The sequence below is a fragment of the Peromyscus maniculatus genome, chromosome 3, assembly GCF_049852395.1.
Source record: "Peromyscus maniculatus bairdii isolate BWxNUB_F1_BW_parent chromosome 3, HU_Pman_BW_mat_3.1, whole genome shotgun sequence".
NCBI lineage: Eukaryota > Metazoa > Chordata > Mammalia > Rodentia > Cricetidae > Peromyscus > Peromyscus maniculatus.
Window position 1 is genome coordinate 156,976,372 of NC_134854.1, and position 15,809 is coordinate 156,992,180.

The 15,809-nt window shown below is 41.2% G+C and overlaps 1 protein-coding gene across 5 annotated transcripts in view; it reads left to right on the top strand.

Annotated features, from left to right (window-relative positions):
* Atf7ip (activating transcription factor 7 interacting protein) overlaps window positions 1–15,809 on the top strand; it is a 94,355-nt gene that overhangs the window by 72,405 nt on the left and 6,141 nt on the right. For all 5 annotated transcript variants that reach the window (XM_006976517.4, XM_076568104.1, XM_076568103.1 and 2 more), the window contains 5 exons: window positions 1,130–1,194; window positions 5,325–5,403; window positions 7,689–7,841; window positions 11,089–11,271; window positions 13,876–13,988. In XM_006976517.4, coding sequence (XP_006976579.1) covers window positions 1,130–1,194; window positions 5,325–5,403; window positions 7,689–7,841; window positions 11,089–11,271; window positions 13,876–13,988 — 593 coding nt within the window. The remainder of the gene's footprint in view (window positions 1–1,129; window positions 1,195–5,324; window positions 5,404–7,688; window positions 7,842–11,088; window positions 11,272–13,875; window positions 13,989–15,809) is intronic.

Here is a 15,809-nt window from a genome sequence, read left to right on the forward strand (position 1 = left end):
AAAAATATTTTTTTAAAGTAAGTTTATATTAATATGTTACTTTTCCAGAAATAAAATTGAAGCAAGGTTGGAAAAAATCATGAAGGCTTGCTTTTTAGTTTCCTGCCCTTGGATTTTAATATGTGGGTGTTTATCTTAATTGATTCTTTAAATGTAGAATTCTATATGTAGGGTAGACAGTTTTATCAGTTTTTAAGTATAAATGGCCTTCTCTGTATATGAGGGTTTGAAAAGAACAAGAATACCATATTTTGACCAAGAAGTTACCTCCAGAAATAGGATGGGATGTTTTGACATAAGAACACTATTGATAATGCAACTAATTATAATCAAAGAATGAAAGTGAATCACTTCAATGGATGTAAAAGATATTTTATAAAATCTTACAATTTCTCTTCTGTCTATTAGAAACTGGGCAGGAACACTTGCTTTTCAGTTTTCACGTATATAACAAATTTCCCACGGAAACTTTCCCATGATACAGGAAAGTCATCTGGGTGGGTACATGACTCATTGAACTGCCTACTGCTCAAGTGTGAGAACCCCAGTTCAGGGCCTGGCCTGGTTGCAGAATCTAAGCCCAGCATAGGAGGACAGATGCAGGCAGATTCCTGGAGCTCCTTGTCCAACCAGCCTGACAATCCATGAATTAACTCCAGGTTCACTGAAAGACTAAATGAGGGAGACAGCTGATGTGACCCTCCGGCCTCCAGACATAGCCATGAACGAGCATGCACACCTGCACAAAGCACACAAAAGAAAAGTAGTCTGTATGTACTTGAACGGATCTATGTTTCTCATGGTTATTGTAACCTTCTGTAATGAATTTATTATGAACATTTTTGATCTAAAAATTTCCACATCTTGTGAAAGAATGGTGTTTCACTTAACTATTCTCATCTTGGAACATTCATGTTGTACAAATGTTAAATTACATTTCTCAGGTATTCTTCAGGATAGTTTAAGTTGCTGGGTGATGAGTATATAAAGCTTTAAAATTTATAATGTGAAGTTGCCTTCTGATCTGTGAGAGAAACCATCTGTAACATGCCTACAGAAAAATAGTTGCAGTCTGACCTTTTACATACTATACATGTGTTAAATTTCCTTTTTTTTTTTAAATTCTCAGAAAACCAGACAAACAAAACAGTAGATTCTTCTGTTAATAAGAAAGTGGCAGATAGCACATCACAGGTAAGGTTGTTCCCCTTCCCCTCAGTCATGTTATGATCAACAGAAATTATGGTTTTCCTTACATCAGTAATTGTAGGGGTTTTTGTTGTTGTTATTTTATTTTACTTTTTGAGACAGGATCTTACATAGCCCAGGCTAGTCTCAAACTCACTGAATATAAGTTTTCTGTTTCTCTTTTTTCAGGGAGAGTTTTGTTGTAGCTAAAGTTTCAGTTTGGGGGATTTTAATGAAATCCTCAGCATTTGGATGTACTGGGCAGTGTAGCAATGACTTGCTGCTCCTCTACATGCGCGTTTCCTGTTTGTAGTCAGTCTTTTCTGTCCATTGCTGATTTTCGGTAGTGTCATTGTGATTCACGGAGGAGTCATTCTCCCCCGTGTTCTGCTTGACGTTCATTGAAACTTGGGAATTTGTAAATGGTTTTCCTCAGATTTTTTGGAGGAGGAGTCATTATTTCTTCACACACTCACCTTTGTTCCCCTTTATTTCAAAGACTCACTACATTTATCTGTTTGCGGTGTGACAGTGTACGTATGGAGATTAGATGACAACTAATAGGGTCAGGTCAGTTCTCTGACATCTGGTCTAGCGAGGTCCTGGGGTTGAACTCAAGTCCCCAGGCTTGGCAGGCGGCAAGAGCCTTTCCCTGCTGAGCCATTGCACCGGCCCTCAGGCTGAGTTCTGTCAGGCAGTCATTGCGAAGTCTTTGTCTCTTCTTCTCTAGTCCGTGGGCAGGAACAGTTCTACTGATGGACCATCAATTTCACTGAGTTCTTCCATATCTTAGAAACCGCCTTGGAGCCCAGCCAGAGGATTTTTAATGTAATATTTGATATTTATTCTTTGAGAATTTTAGACATGTATACAATGTATTTTGATCACATTCACACCCAGTTCCCCTAAGTCCCCCTTGAACACATCTCTTCCCAAGTTCATGTCCTCCCCAAATAATCCAAAGTCCAGTTAGTGCCGTGCATATGTGCATGGAGGTGGGGGTAACCTACCAGTGGCCACACCTTCTTCCAGTAGCCATCAACTGCTACTAATGCCTTAGCTAGGGTGGGGCCTCAGGAACCCCTTCTTTAGCTGTGCTTGAATTTGACTGGCTTGATCTTAGGGGTTCTGGTGTAGGTCGTCACAGCTACCGGGAAGGTCGTTACTGCAGTTACCGTGTCCCGTCCAGAGACAGCAAACATTTCACCGCACTCCCACATCCTTCGGCTCTTACATTGCTCCCAGTTACTCTTCCACCCTGTACTCAGCCCTTCGTGGTGGGAGGGTGGCTTGTTTTTGTGGATTGTCCCATTTATGGGACACACACAGTCTTTAACCAGCTTTGTATTAACAGCCACACACTGCAAAGAGAAGTCTCCCTGACCAAGGTCAAGAGCTGTAAAAATCCATGGCTGTAAACGTACATATTTAGAAGACAGTTTGACAGTTTAGCAAACAGCAATGATAATACCCCACCATAATTTGACCAGATTTATAATACCAGTCACATATGGCCTTCTGTGGAGCAGGCTTCAAATCTGGAAAGTAGATGATTGCATCCATAGCATTAACATCACTATTTGGCTGCCCCATAACATTACTACTGTTGTCCCAGTGGGAATGCCACATGTTTTGCCTGGAAAATCAGTATTGTGCCATGCAAGGACCAGTACTGGGTAAGACCATTGATATCTTTCCTCTCCCAGTAGTCTGCATAATGCCTGCCAGCACTGGGAAAGACAACACAAAGTGAGGAAGTTTTCTAGTCAGTTCCAGATTGATTTCTTCATGTCCTGCAACCAAAGTGGGTGGTGTCTCCAGCATGTGTTCTTGCCGTGTAGTTATGGTGGACAAAGGAGAACAGTGGTGTAATGAGGGTCTGTGTGGTTCTGGGGGCCTCCATGACCAGTCACCATGCATGACCCAAACCCATGTCTCCTGGAAGTGCCAGTGTCCACCCATGCAGCAGACATCCATTTAAATTCCCTTGGCTATATAGTTTTAAATTATCTTCAAAGTAGTGATTTGCTGTAAGGCTTTTCATGTATCCTTAGTTTTGTTGAACCTGCTCTCTACTCTTCCCTGATCTCCCCAACCCCATCCTTGCTTCAGCTAATTGTTTTTTTAAATAGATTTAAGCTATTTTTATTTATTTTATCAGGGAGGGTTGGTTTTGAGATAGGTCTCACTATGTAGCTCAGGCTGGCTTCAAACTCACAGAGATGTGCCTGCCTTGGCCTCCTGAGTACTGGGAGTGTGTGCCACTACACCAGGCACTCCAGCTAATTAAAAAAAAATTGTTTTAAATTTAGTTATGCGAGCATGTGTATATCAGTGTATGAGGTACTTAGAAGGTGTCGGATCCCCTGGAGGTGGAGTTTTAGGCAGTTGTGAGCAGCCTGGTGTGCTGGTAATCATACTCAAGTCTTTTGCAAGAATAATCTTCTCTTAACCACTCAGCCATCCTCTCTCTAGCACGTCCAGCTACTTACTGATAATACTTACTGATAATCATTTTCAGCCCTATTCTTTCCTTTTTTTCCTTTCTTTCAAGTTTTTCTTATTTATTCGATCATTAGTATCTATCATATTGTCACAGTTACTTGCATTCATAATCTCTACAATGCAATATCTGACTGGAATCTGCTTTTGTTGATTTGTTTTTTTATCTACTTTATTGTCTATATTTCCTCCCCCCCCCTCCATGTTTTGTGTTATCTGTGGTTCATAGTTTCAAAATTTGGTGGATTTTGAAAACTGGACCTTGTAAATAATGTGTGATAGTAATAAATGACTCTGAATTGTTTGAAGACTAAAAACTTAATTTTGAGTTAAGCCGATTTATAGTGTTCGTAAATATATAAATGTCTATGAAATTATTGTAGAAAGAGTTTTACAGGATTTAAAATAATTATCTTGGGATTGGGACTGGATTTTCTAAAGTCAGGGAATTCCTTTCTTTCTTTCTTAGCTTTTTTTTTTTTTTTTTTTTAAATCACATTTATCGTGTGTATGTGCCACAGCGCTCTCATGGGCAGAGGGTAGCTGTGGATGTCAGTTCTCTTCTCCATCCCATGGGTCCTGAAGATCAGATGCTTTTAGTCAGGCTCTGTAGCAAGGACCTCTACCTGGAGAGCCAAATCTGTAGCCCAGTTACTGTCTTTAGTTCCCACTTGAGTTTTACAGATGAGCATCCAATGTCAAAACACATTATGATTATCATTTGTTAAGCATTACCACATTTCATGTGTGATGTTAAGCGTTTTATGCATCCATTTGGATTAATCTTTCCAATTACTTACATGTCTACCCTTCGAGACTCATTCACAGAGCTCACGAGTTGGAATGTAAGCTGCAGCTCCTCTGTCTGATCCTGGCTCTGCAGCCAGCGCTCTTCCACCTTCTTCTGTTACTGCTGGCTTTATTTTGTTTGTAATCCTAAGTGTCTTATGATGATTGTGGACACTAAGCTGAGTTTGGTCAAATTGAACATCCCCTAATGACATAGCCATGTGTGGGTTTTTTTGCTTTTTGTTTTTTTAGGGTAAAAAAAACAGATTTCAATTCTCTTTGCAGCCTCACTATAAAGGTAGTCTGGTAGTCCTTAGTGTTTTGGTATATCCATAACTGATCACTTAGGGAAGGATTGGCGGTGTTTTCATCGTCAGAAAACGGATATTTGTATTTAATCGTGTAGCAGTTATAACAGACAGCTTTATTTTTAAAACTATTAGAATTTTGTTAGAAAGTACTTGAAAATTGTTGTATTGCACTAATTAGTGTTTCTATGTTTTACTTATTTATTATGTGTTGGTAGTTGGATGTGTATGAGTGCTCATGCAAGGAGGTCAGAGGACAGCCTGTGGGAGGGAGTCAGTTCCTTCCTACCACCATATGCATCCTGGAGCTCACATTGGCTCAGGCTGGCAGCCAGTGCCTTTACCCACCGAGACATCTGCCAGCCCCGTGAGTTGTACCTCACAGGTGTGCTTTGCCGTTTACCTGTCAAACTGTTGAGGTAAAGGCATTTAGGGGCCTAGCTTGAACTAGACCATTCACCCTTTTTCCCCCGTTTCCACACAATTACTTTGTATTTGCCAGTTCCATTACAGAATCAACCAAGTTTTGTTTTTCAGAGTGGGAAAGCTTCTGGCAATGATTCAAGTGGTGTCATTGACCTCACAATGGATGATGAAGAGAGTGGAACTACACAAGGTACTTAAATAGTAATTCTTTGAAGAAATGCTTTAGTGACATTTCCCCTCTTAATATTTGGTGATATTTTGTGAAGGTAGCATTGATATGTCTATCTATATCACTTTTAGAATGGGAGTCTTTAAAGGTAGCATTAAAAAGTAGCAATCAGTTCCTGGATGAAAATGAGCTGCTGTACAGGAAAGCAGCAGTAGATGCTTTGCCTATGGAGCGCCTCTGTTAGCCCCATTGCCCTTTCTAATGAAACCTCATCCTCAATCTAGAGGTGAAGGAATCAGCAAGAGACCCAGGAATCATGTCTAGTTCTTTGCTTCCTTGCTCTCTTGACTTCTCTTCCCTCTCCCCCTCCCCCTTACCTCCTCACCTCCTCACCCCCTCCCACCCTCTCCCTGTAGCCAGAAGTTTTCCTGGTCCCACCCGGCTCACAGTTGCTCAGATCCAAATAAACACACAGACACTTATATTAATTAAAACTCTTTGGCCTAATGGCTCAGGCTTTTTGCTAGCCAGATCTTACACTTAAATTAACTCATAATTCTTATTTATATTTAGCCACATGGCTTGGTACCTTTCCCCACTTCTGCCTTCACATTTTGCTTCTCAGGGCAGTGGCGGCTGGCAGGGTCTCTTGACTCAGCCTTCCACTTCCCAGAATTCTCCTTTCTGCTTATCCCGCCTACACTATACTTCCTGCCTGGCTACTGGTCAGTGTTTTGTTTATTAATCAATGAGAGCAACACATTTTACAGCATACAGAAAGATATCCCTAGCATTTCCCTTTCACTTCTTCTTCTAGTGTAGATAGTTTTAAGTATATGTCCATTTAATTATGAATAAAAATCAAAATTTAATAATCATTCTCATCAATCATCCCTAATATTTTTCTTAGTTGCAGTATTCAGAAACTAAATTGGATAGATACTAAATCATATTCTGCAGTTTCATGAATAAATGTTCCTTGGTTGATTCTAATTGGAAAAATCCTGAGTTAAAATTCAGCTTTTATTATTATTATAATATACTAATCTAGCCTTTACTGTGGTGATTTATAATGTAAATCTCCAGTCATGATTCAGAGTATAGTGTTTCTCAGAATTCTTTGGCTATTAAAGTGTGTTTGTTCACAGACATATGTAAATCCATGATAGTGTGTGCATTTAGAAAGATCAAATAGTAATTATTTTTATCTTGAAGTCAGTAAACTTAAAAACAAAGGTTTAACAAAGTCATATTTTAGGGTATAAGACAGTTGATTAGAGAACAATTAAAGAAATGTAGTTAACTTGAATCACTATAGAAGTGTGTAAAGCTGAGGTACAGTTGAGACATCTATCCTGTTCTTCATCAAGGCTGACCTCATGCTGGTGTCAGGATGCTCTTGGGACGGTCATTTTAAGACTTGCAAATTGTCAGTTGACTTTCAGGCTTGTTTATTTTGCTTTGATAGTTGATGTGACTCAGGAATTCTTAGAGAACAGAAATAAGTACTGAAGCAGGATGCTAGGAGGGCAGAGCTGACCCTGAGCTCCAGGCACCCCACCCACTGGCCCGCTGGCCTCTTGGGCCAGCTTTATTGCCTCACCTGTGGGGCATCTTAATTCTCCCGTCCAGAAGTGCATTGTTCTGTGGGGACAGCTGAGTGAACCCCAACTGTCGATTATAGTTCAGTGAGAGAAATTCCATAGGTTGGAAATGGAGGAGGGTCAGCTTCTGTAGAAAATAGTATCCCATCTAAGTGTTTTTCTAATGTTAGATTTTGCCGAGATACAAACATTTATTTTGTAGGCCATCAGAGACCCTTTTTGATACTTTAATAAGCCTTTGTACTTTAAGAGACAAATAGTGATGGTGAGCAACCACTTACATACAAATCTAAACAATTCTGAGTAATTGAAATTAAAAGTCAGGGAAAACTATCAGTTCACAGTATTTGTCTAGAAGGATGTCTTTAATACAGGTGTATAAATACATATACATGCATTTTTGCAAAGGAAGTTATTCTAGTCAGTATTGAATCCAGAAGATCTCTGCCTTAAGGAAAAAAATAGTATTCCTCTAAAAGTATGCACTGAATCTGCTAAGAAGCACCGGTGAATTATTGAAATAGCTTCTGGCTAGGTTTTCAGATCAGCAAAAAATCTACATAATGAGGACAGAAAGAAGTTGTTTCTCAAGAGAGGAATTGGTGTGCCGGTGGAAAGCAGAGAAGCTTCCCAGTAAATGTCAGGCCTGGGTTGGCTTGTGTTGCCTGTCATCAGCCACGTGTCCTACATTTTCATTAACAGATCCCAAAAGACTAAATCATCCTGCGCCAACTCTGAGCACTTCGCAGCCCATGCCTCGACCGTTGCAGCCCATTCAGCCAGCACCACCTGCTCAGCCATCTGGGGTGCCGACAAGTGGGCCATCTCAGACAACTATCCACTTACTGCCTACAGGTAAAGTGGCCGAGTCACCCAGTGGGAACGATGGTTCGTGTGTCGAACACTGTGGTTATGGAATCATGGGAAGAACCAGGAAAATCTTAAAAATGATTCTTACTACTTTCAAGAGAATGTTTGTGATTTTGAAGGTGTAATGTGACTTGGCTTTGCTCACTGCCCTAAGGAACAACACAGGTAGAGAGTAATTACGATACTTTATCTATGTCATTGTCATAACTGCTCAGAAGAGCAGAAACTATGTATCACCTAGGGCCTCAAGCTTGCTAGATAAGCAGTCCACCAGGGAGGCAGGGTCTGAGGCTCCAGCTAGTTTTAACCAACTACCACACTATCAAGAAGTCCATGATAGTGTTTACCTGCTACATTTCAAGAGTACGTAGCCTCTATCACCTAAGCTGTTCAGAAGTCAACCAAGGTAGTGTGGCTTCTGCACGTTAGGTTAGTGCCCAGAGATTGGTCTGCAGAACACTTCCATCAGCGCTCTTGCGTAGGAAGACCCGGGCTAAGTGGGCTTCCAGCTGGGGGCGAGCATGCCAGAATCACGGTGGGGAGAAGGGGTATTTTCTAGGGGTTCAGCAAGTCACTTGTTAGCCTTCGAAATCAGTCTTGGTGTGGTAAGTGAATGCTGGTTAGTGTGGTGACTGCGCATTTACCTTGCAGAATCTTGATGTGATCTCATGTCCTGTCACTTAGCTACTGTCTATCCTGCTGGCATTTCTAGCCAAAAATTTATGCTTATGTGACTATTTGGGGTATAGATGTTGTATGTTGGTCTTTATATTTAAACCCCATTTTTCTGTATAAATATAACTACTATTACATTCAACCCTTAACAGTTCTGTGTCTCCTTTCCTTGATGCAAAGTTATAGTGACAGTTACCTAATTTATAGTGTAGAAGGAAGTGTCCTTATGCAAACAGATACATTGGCATTTGTCATCAGGTGCTGAAGAGTTCTTATATACTTCTTGTTCAGAAGGCTGTCACGGAGAGTCAAGGCATAGAAAACCTGAGGGTCTTTAGGAGCTGGGTGGGGTGTGTGTGTGTGTGTGCGCGCGCGCACTCTCACCTAGAGACCATACCCAGGCCCGACATTCTCGCAAGGCAAGTGCCACCACTTAAATGGGAAGACTTTAGTAAGGAAGCCTTTTTGTCATTGTTAAATCTGCTTTCCTTCACATTAATTTTATTATAGAACCCATTGTCTCCACATGAAAGTAGTTTGTTATTGTTTTCAATTATGCTTGAGTTCTAATTCAAAGCCATATTAATAAGAAAACATTAAGTCTTAAAAAAAAAATTACCATTATCGTGGCCTAGGGATTTGTCTCTAATAGAACATTTATCAAGCATACCTGAGGTCCTAGACTTATCCCCAGCACCACAAAAAATAAATAGGTAAACATTTAAATAAGCAAATAGAACAGAGGAATTGAGTAGACATAGAGTACAGAGTTCAAAATAATTATTTAAAAATAGAATTCCCATTGTTGACATACATGGTGGCATAGTTTCAGCTGTTTGGGGAGACAGGAGGTCATCTGCACCCAGAGTATACCTGGGAAACATAGTGAAGCCTCGTCTCTTAAAGTGAATGAAAATTAGGTTTGCAGAGATGATTCAGAGGTAAAGAACATTGGCTGCTCTTTCAGAGGATCCTGCATCGGGGATCACAACTGTCTATCCCTCTAGTTCCAGGGGATCAGATGCCCTCTTCTGGCTTCTTTCATCGTTGAGCACAGAGGTGGTGCACAGGCTGAACATCATGTATAGAAATGAAAATGACCATATTGTTGCAGCTTTTTTTTTTTTTTTGATAGCGTCTGCTAACATTGTTTAAAGAAATGCTTTTAGAACATAGATTAAAGGAGAGGAGTGCTGTGGAATAATCCTGCTGCACATTCTGTGAATATATGTCACTATGATTGGTTTAATAAACAAGCTGACTGGCCAATAGCTGAACAAGATAAAGTTAGGCAGGAAACCCGGAAGAGGAGAACTCCACCAACAAAGGAGGGACAAAATGTCAATCATAGTGGACAGCCAAAGACATGGGTTGGTTTGTTTTCCTTTAAACAGTAAATTACAATACCCAGGCAGTTTTGTGAAGTATAGAGATGCAGGATTGACCATCAGGTAAAGCCACTTCCTGCCAAGCACGACAACTTGCTCAATCTTTAACTTCCACACAGTGGAAGGAGAGAACCAACTCCCCAGAATTGTCATCTGATCGTCACACATGCATACAAAAAATAAAATGTAGAAGAGAAATCTAACTTTTTTAGGTTAGGATTATAAACTGTCACGTCCAAGAAGGCTTGGATTTGGACACTGGCATCCTCAGAATAGAATTCATGTGGAAAGGGAAAGAGAGTAATTTCATATCCTGCTCCCCCACCATCTACCGCCCTCCCACCACCAAAAACAAACAAAACCATCTTTTCCCAATTTCATCACACACAACTTAAACAGTTGCAAGGACACTGTATACAATGCCTGTGTACTGGATCAGGAACAGATCTAAGTAAAGTTGAATGTTTAATAAACACTGGGTTCAAGATTTGCACAAAAAGCTGCCTACTTCTAAGTTTCTAAAATATTACACACTTACCTACAGCCACCCAGCACGTTTTCAGAAACGTGTGTGTGACTGACTCATAGTTCTTGGTGCTCTGAGTTCAGTGAAAAAAGACCAAACCACCAGAAATGTTAGTTGGCTCTGTGGGATGGAAGCAGGCTTGGGGCAGGAGGCAGGAGGATGACCTCATCAGCCAGCCATCTGTACAATGCAGGCTAAGGATGTGCTTGTACAAACCAAACTAGGCCCTGGGGCACAAGTCCCTCCTACGATCTCACACCCTCCGTTCCCCCAGTCCGGGGCCATATGTAGTGTTGGATAATGTTTTTTGAGCTATGCCTGCTTGTTTTCCTTCAGTCTGCTGCGTTGATGAGTCTGGGTGGGGGCGGGGTGATAGGTTTCAACTGAACTTGTTCCTTATTGGTAGGCAATGGCCTATTCTGCCTCTGCCCATTGCCATAGTTAACTCAGCTAGACAGAGACACCTGAAGAGGGGAAAATGCATGGGACCCAAGGGACTGGAGGAAGGTCGGGAGGTATGTAATCTACACGTTCTGACAGCCAATCCTCCCATGGATAGGTTTTGTGTAATGGTAAATATTATTTTATGTTGTCTTAACATAGAATTGACTACATTCTTGATATCTTTTGTTGGCTTCCGTAGCTCCAACCACCGTGAATGTAACACATCGTCCAGTAACTCAGGTGACCACAAGACTCCCTGTACCAAGAGCTCCTGCAAATCACCAGGTGGTTTATACAACTGTCCAAGCACCACCCGCTCAGACTCCCCTACGAGGAACTGTTATGCAGGCTCCTGCTGTCCGCCAGGTCAATCCTCAAAATAGTAAGAGACTCTTTTCTTGTATATGGCTTTGAAGTGTATGCACTGCTCTATGCTGACTTTAGATTATCAAGTTAAGGGACGTGTCACTTGCTTGGTACAGTTAGTAATGATGTAGTGCATTGGAAATTGCTGATACTGGAGATTTTAAGTGATTTCATTAAAAAAAAAAATTATAAGGATGTGAGGTAGTTAGTTCAGCTTAGCCATTCCACAATGTGTACATTTCTCAGAGCACCAAAAACATAATTTTATCCATTAAGATGGATTTTGAAGCCGGGCAGTGGTGGCGCACGCCTTTAATCCCAGCACTCGGGAGGCAGAGGCAGGCGGATCTCTGTGAGTTCGAGGCCAGCCTGGTCTACAAAGCGAGTTCCAGGAAAGGTGCAAAGCTACACAGAGAAACCCTGTCTCGAAAAAAAAAGATGGATTTTGAAAAAAATTATTTTTTCTTTCCTACTTATTTATTCATTTAGAGACAGGGTCTCAGTATGTATCCCTGGCTGGCCTGGAACTCACAAATATCCACCTGCCTCTGCCTCCCAGGTGTGCACCACTATATCTAGCCCTTCTTATGATTAAAAGAGAAATTGGCCATATATACTGTAGGATTATAGTCTTTATATTGTCTTCAGTTTAACTTTGTTAATGGTCCGTATTATAGCACCCCATTTGATATTTATTAATGGTTTGAGACAGGGTTTCACTATATATTCCTGGCTGGGTAGAAGCTTGCTATGCTGATGACCTCAAACTCTCAGAGGCCTGCCCACCCCTACCCCTGCATGCTGAGGTGTAGAGGTGTGTACGTTATGCTCTGCTCTTAATAATTGCCATCGTGGAATGGTAAGTTGTGGCTCAACCCAGAAGAGGGAAGTCATGGTAACGGTAGTCTCTGTAGTCAGTCTTAAAGGCATGAAAGCAGCTGAAGAAATTAAAGGAAGGAAAATATTAAAGGAAATTTAGAGTTTATTAAACTCTTCATTAGAGCCATTCATTCTGTATAAATGAAGATACCGGTATGTCTACTAGTAGCATAGAATATGTGTCTTCATAGTAGAATGTAGTCAATGAAATCAAGGTTTATAGTTAAAGCTTAGAAGCTGGCCATGAGGTGCACACACCTGGAAAGTGGAGGCAGGAGGATCAGGAGCTCAAGGTCATTTTTGGCTACATAGTGATTTCAAGGCCAGCTTGGGTTACATGAGAACCTATCTCAAAAAGCCCAAATAAATAGACAAAAATACATAAAGTTTAAAGGAAAATAATAAAAGTGAACCACAAGTGACCTTTACCACATTAGGAAGCAGGACTTTATCACTCTTCTATCTCTTTCCCTGTTACCTTCCTGTCTTCCTGTCCACTATCCTCACTTTCCTGTACTTATTGCCATCAATGTAGTTGTCCCTTAAATGTTGTGTATGTTTATCTTACATACAGATATACATATAATAGAAAATTTCAAAGCTGATATATATATTTGTATATATATATACTTATATTTATAAAATAAGCGCACATTAGCTGTTTTCAAAAACTGTAATAATTCCATTATTAAGTGTTAGCTTCTAGAAAAAAATTAAACTAAGTGGAGTCTTGGGATCGTAGTCTGGCTTTAACTTTCTCAAGTTTGTAAGGATTTTCTCTAGTCAGTTGTTTGACTGGGACATGAATAAGTTCTGGAACAGCCAGGGCACCTGGCAAGACTAGTTTGGATCAAGTACTGCATGTCTGGTGGAAAGATGATTGGGAGAGTGCAAAGCTCTGAATTCTCTTCTTGGGTAACATCACAATAGTTTTTCTTGGGGTGAAGTTTGTCCTCAGCTGATTATCAGTACAGAGAAAGGGGAGAACGCCACTAACATAGGAATGGTAATTTTTTAAAACAAGATATTATTCAGTGTGTGTGTGTGTGTCTGTCTGCCTGCCTGCCTGCCTGCCTGCATAGGACAGAAAAGGTCATCAGATCACCTGGAGTTACAGGAGGTTGAGAACTACCTGATGTGGGTGCAGGGAACCAAACTCAGGTCTTTTGCAAGAGCAGTTTGTGCTCCTAATTGTTGATCCTTGTGTCTAGCTTCTGTCTCCCCATCTTTTGAATCGTTGACTATTGCCCACACTTGGGGTGCACAGCCAGTGTTGTAGGGTTTATTTCTAGTCGTCCTCCTAAGGGTTCGTGTCTTTGTGCTGTTCTCGTAGGTCCTGTTGCTGCATGCAGCCTGCATTGCCCCCTCCGGAAGCATTTGTGAAAATGCTAGAATTTATGACTTCTTTATTTATCCTCATGGTTAAGTCACAGTTTAGCTGACTGGAGACTTTTCAGTTGGAAAGATTTTTCCTCTTGAATTTTTTTTTTCCCCTTCCCTGAGACAGGGTTTCTTTGTGAAACAGTTCTGGCTGTCCTGAAACTCACTCTGTAGCCCAGGCTGGCCTCGAACTCACATAGACCTACTGCCTCTGCCTCCCAATTAAAGGCGTGCGCCACCACCCTCCAGCTCCTCTTGAATTTTTTCAAAAACGTTTTACTAGCAATGTTTACAATGCCCCAGCAAATTTACAGTAGCGTTTTGATATTTCCTTTATATTCTGTTTAATTTTCTTTTGCAGGTGTTACAGTTCGAGTGCCTCAGACAACCACGTATGTTGTAAACAACGGCCTGACCCTGGGATCAGCAGGGCCTCAGCTCACGGTGCATCATCGGCCACCACAAGTGCATACTGTAAATGTCAATGCTTGCCTTTCAAACATCCTCAGTTACTAAGCTGTCCTGTCGTTCCAGGAAACATTTCCTGTTTCGTTGTTTTGTTGTTTTTTGTTGGTTGGTTTTTGTTTGATTATTTGAGATAAGGTTTCTCTGTATAGCCCTGGCTATTCTAGAACTCGTCCTGTAGACCAGGCTGGCCTTGAACTCCTATCTGCCTGCCTCTGCCTCCCACATCTGAGATTAAAGTCAGGTGCTGCCACCAACTGGCTACTATTTCCTTTTTTTAAGTTATATTAAAGTAATATTATCAAAGGAAGGAGATAGTTCTGTCTCCCCTTGAGTAGAAAGTTATTTTAGGGAAAGGGATACTCCCAGTTTTGATAACATGTCTAGCTAGGGCCACTGCTCCCTGAGTACAGACAGGGCGATAGCCAGGGCTTCTAAGGTGACAGACAGCACTTCTAACTCAGGTGTAAGTTTAAGGATGCTTCGTGTTTTCTTGGGTTGTGACTTTATACTTACAATTACTATATTGTCACCAGTTTATCTTAAACGAGCCATTGGTTTTGGAATGCATTTGTTACAAAGGATTTCCCTCGAAATTTAGCCAAACTAAGTCATATCTTCCTGTGACAAGATTATAACTGTGTTTTAGGGGTACCGCAGAATATATGTGACTATATCTCATATATATATAGATAGATAGATAGATAGATAGATAGATAGATAGATAGATAGATAGATAGATCGATAGATCGATAGATCATGATGACATATAAGAGGGGAAATGCTGGCTTTCAGAGAGGGAAGGCAGGAAGTCAAGGCTGATAGACGGTACCTAGCCAAACGTGCCTTTACGGCACCCACGGTTCTCCTAGGGAGTTCATCACGTTCCCAACATGGTGATATGCTTGTTTTCACACAGAGCACCTTAAGGCTATTGCTGAAGGCGTTTCTAAAGTCTTTATTGCACGTGTGGCAGCTGATATGTAGAGGCTGAGTAATCACCAAGGCTGTTTGTGCTTCCTAAGAACCCATACTCCCCAGTGCTTGTGTGTGTACGCGTGCGAACAAACTACATCCCCGGCCCTAGAACCTAGAACTGAAAAGCTTCGATTTTTCTTACTTAATTTTAGTGGAAAAAAACTTAGCATCTGTGTCCTGGCTACTCTGAGAACTTTGTTTGCTCTAGCCCTCATAATCCTATGGGGATTAGTAGTGGTTCTCTCATTTTGCAAAAAACATTAACGTAAATATACAAGGGTAGTACATCGTGAAGTGTTTGCTTGTTGCTCAGTGTCCTTACCCACGGTGCTACCGGACCCAGCCAGATCTCCTCTGCCTCTCGAGCTTCCCTTGCTTCTGTCCTAGCTGTGCTGAGGTGCAGGGCAAACTTGTCATTACTGCTGGAGCTACAATGAATGCTTGGCTTTCTTCAGGGAGTTAGAATAGAGCAGTAAACGAGGATAGTTTTCCCACTTGATAATCGACCAGAACTTTGGAAACGGTTAGCTTGTAAATCTAGAGCTCCTAGTAGCTTAAATTGTTTTGTTAGAGATACTGACTTCTAATTTTATTCTACTCCAATTACAAAGCTTTTTAAAGTGTGGCTTTGTGCCTCGCTATCAGCACTTTGAACCGTTTTCGGCACTTGACAGCTTGATTTTGTCTGTGTCACTGGTTCGTACAGCACTGGCTGCACTGATTGGTTTCCTTTGAGGCAGGTCTCCATCTCTCTCACACCGGCTGCAGACTCATGGTCCTCTTGCCTTAGTCTACAGAGGGTCCACTGACCTGTGTAGCCACACTTGCTTATTTTAAGTGGATACCTAGTGA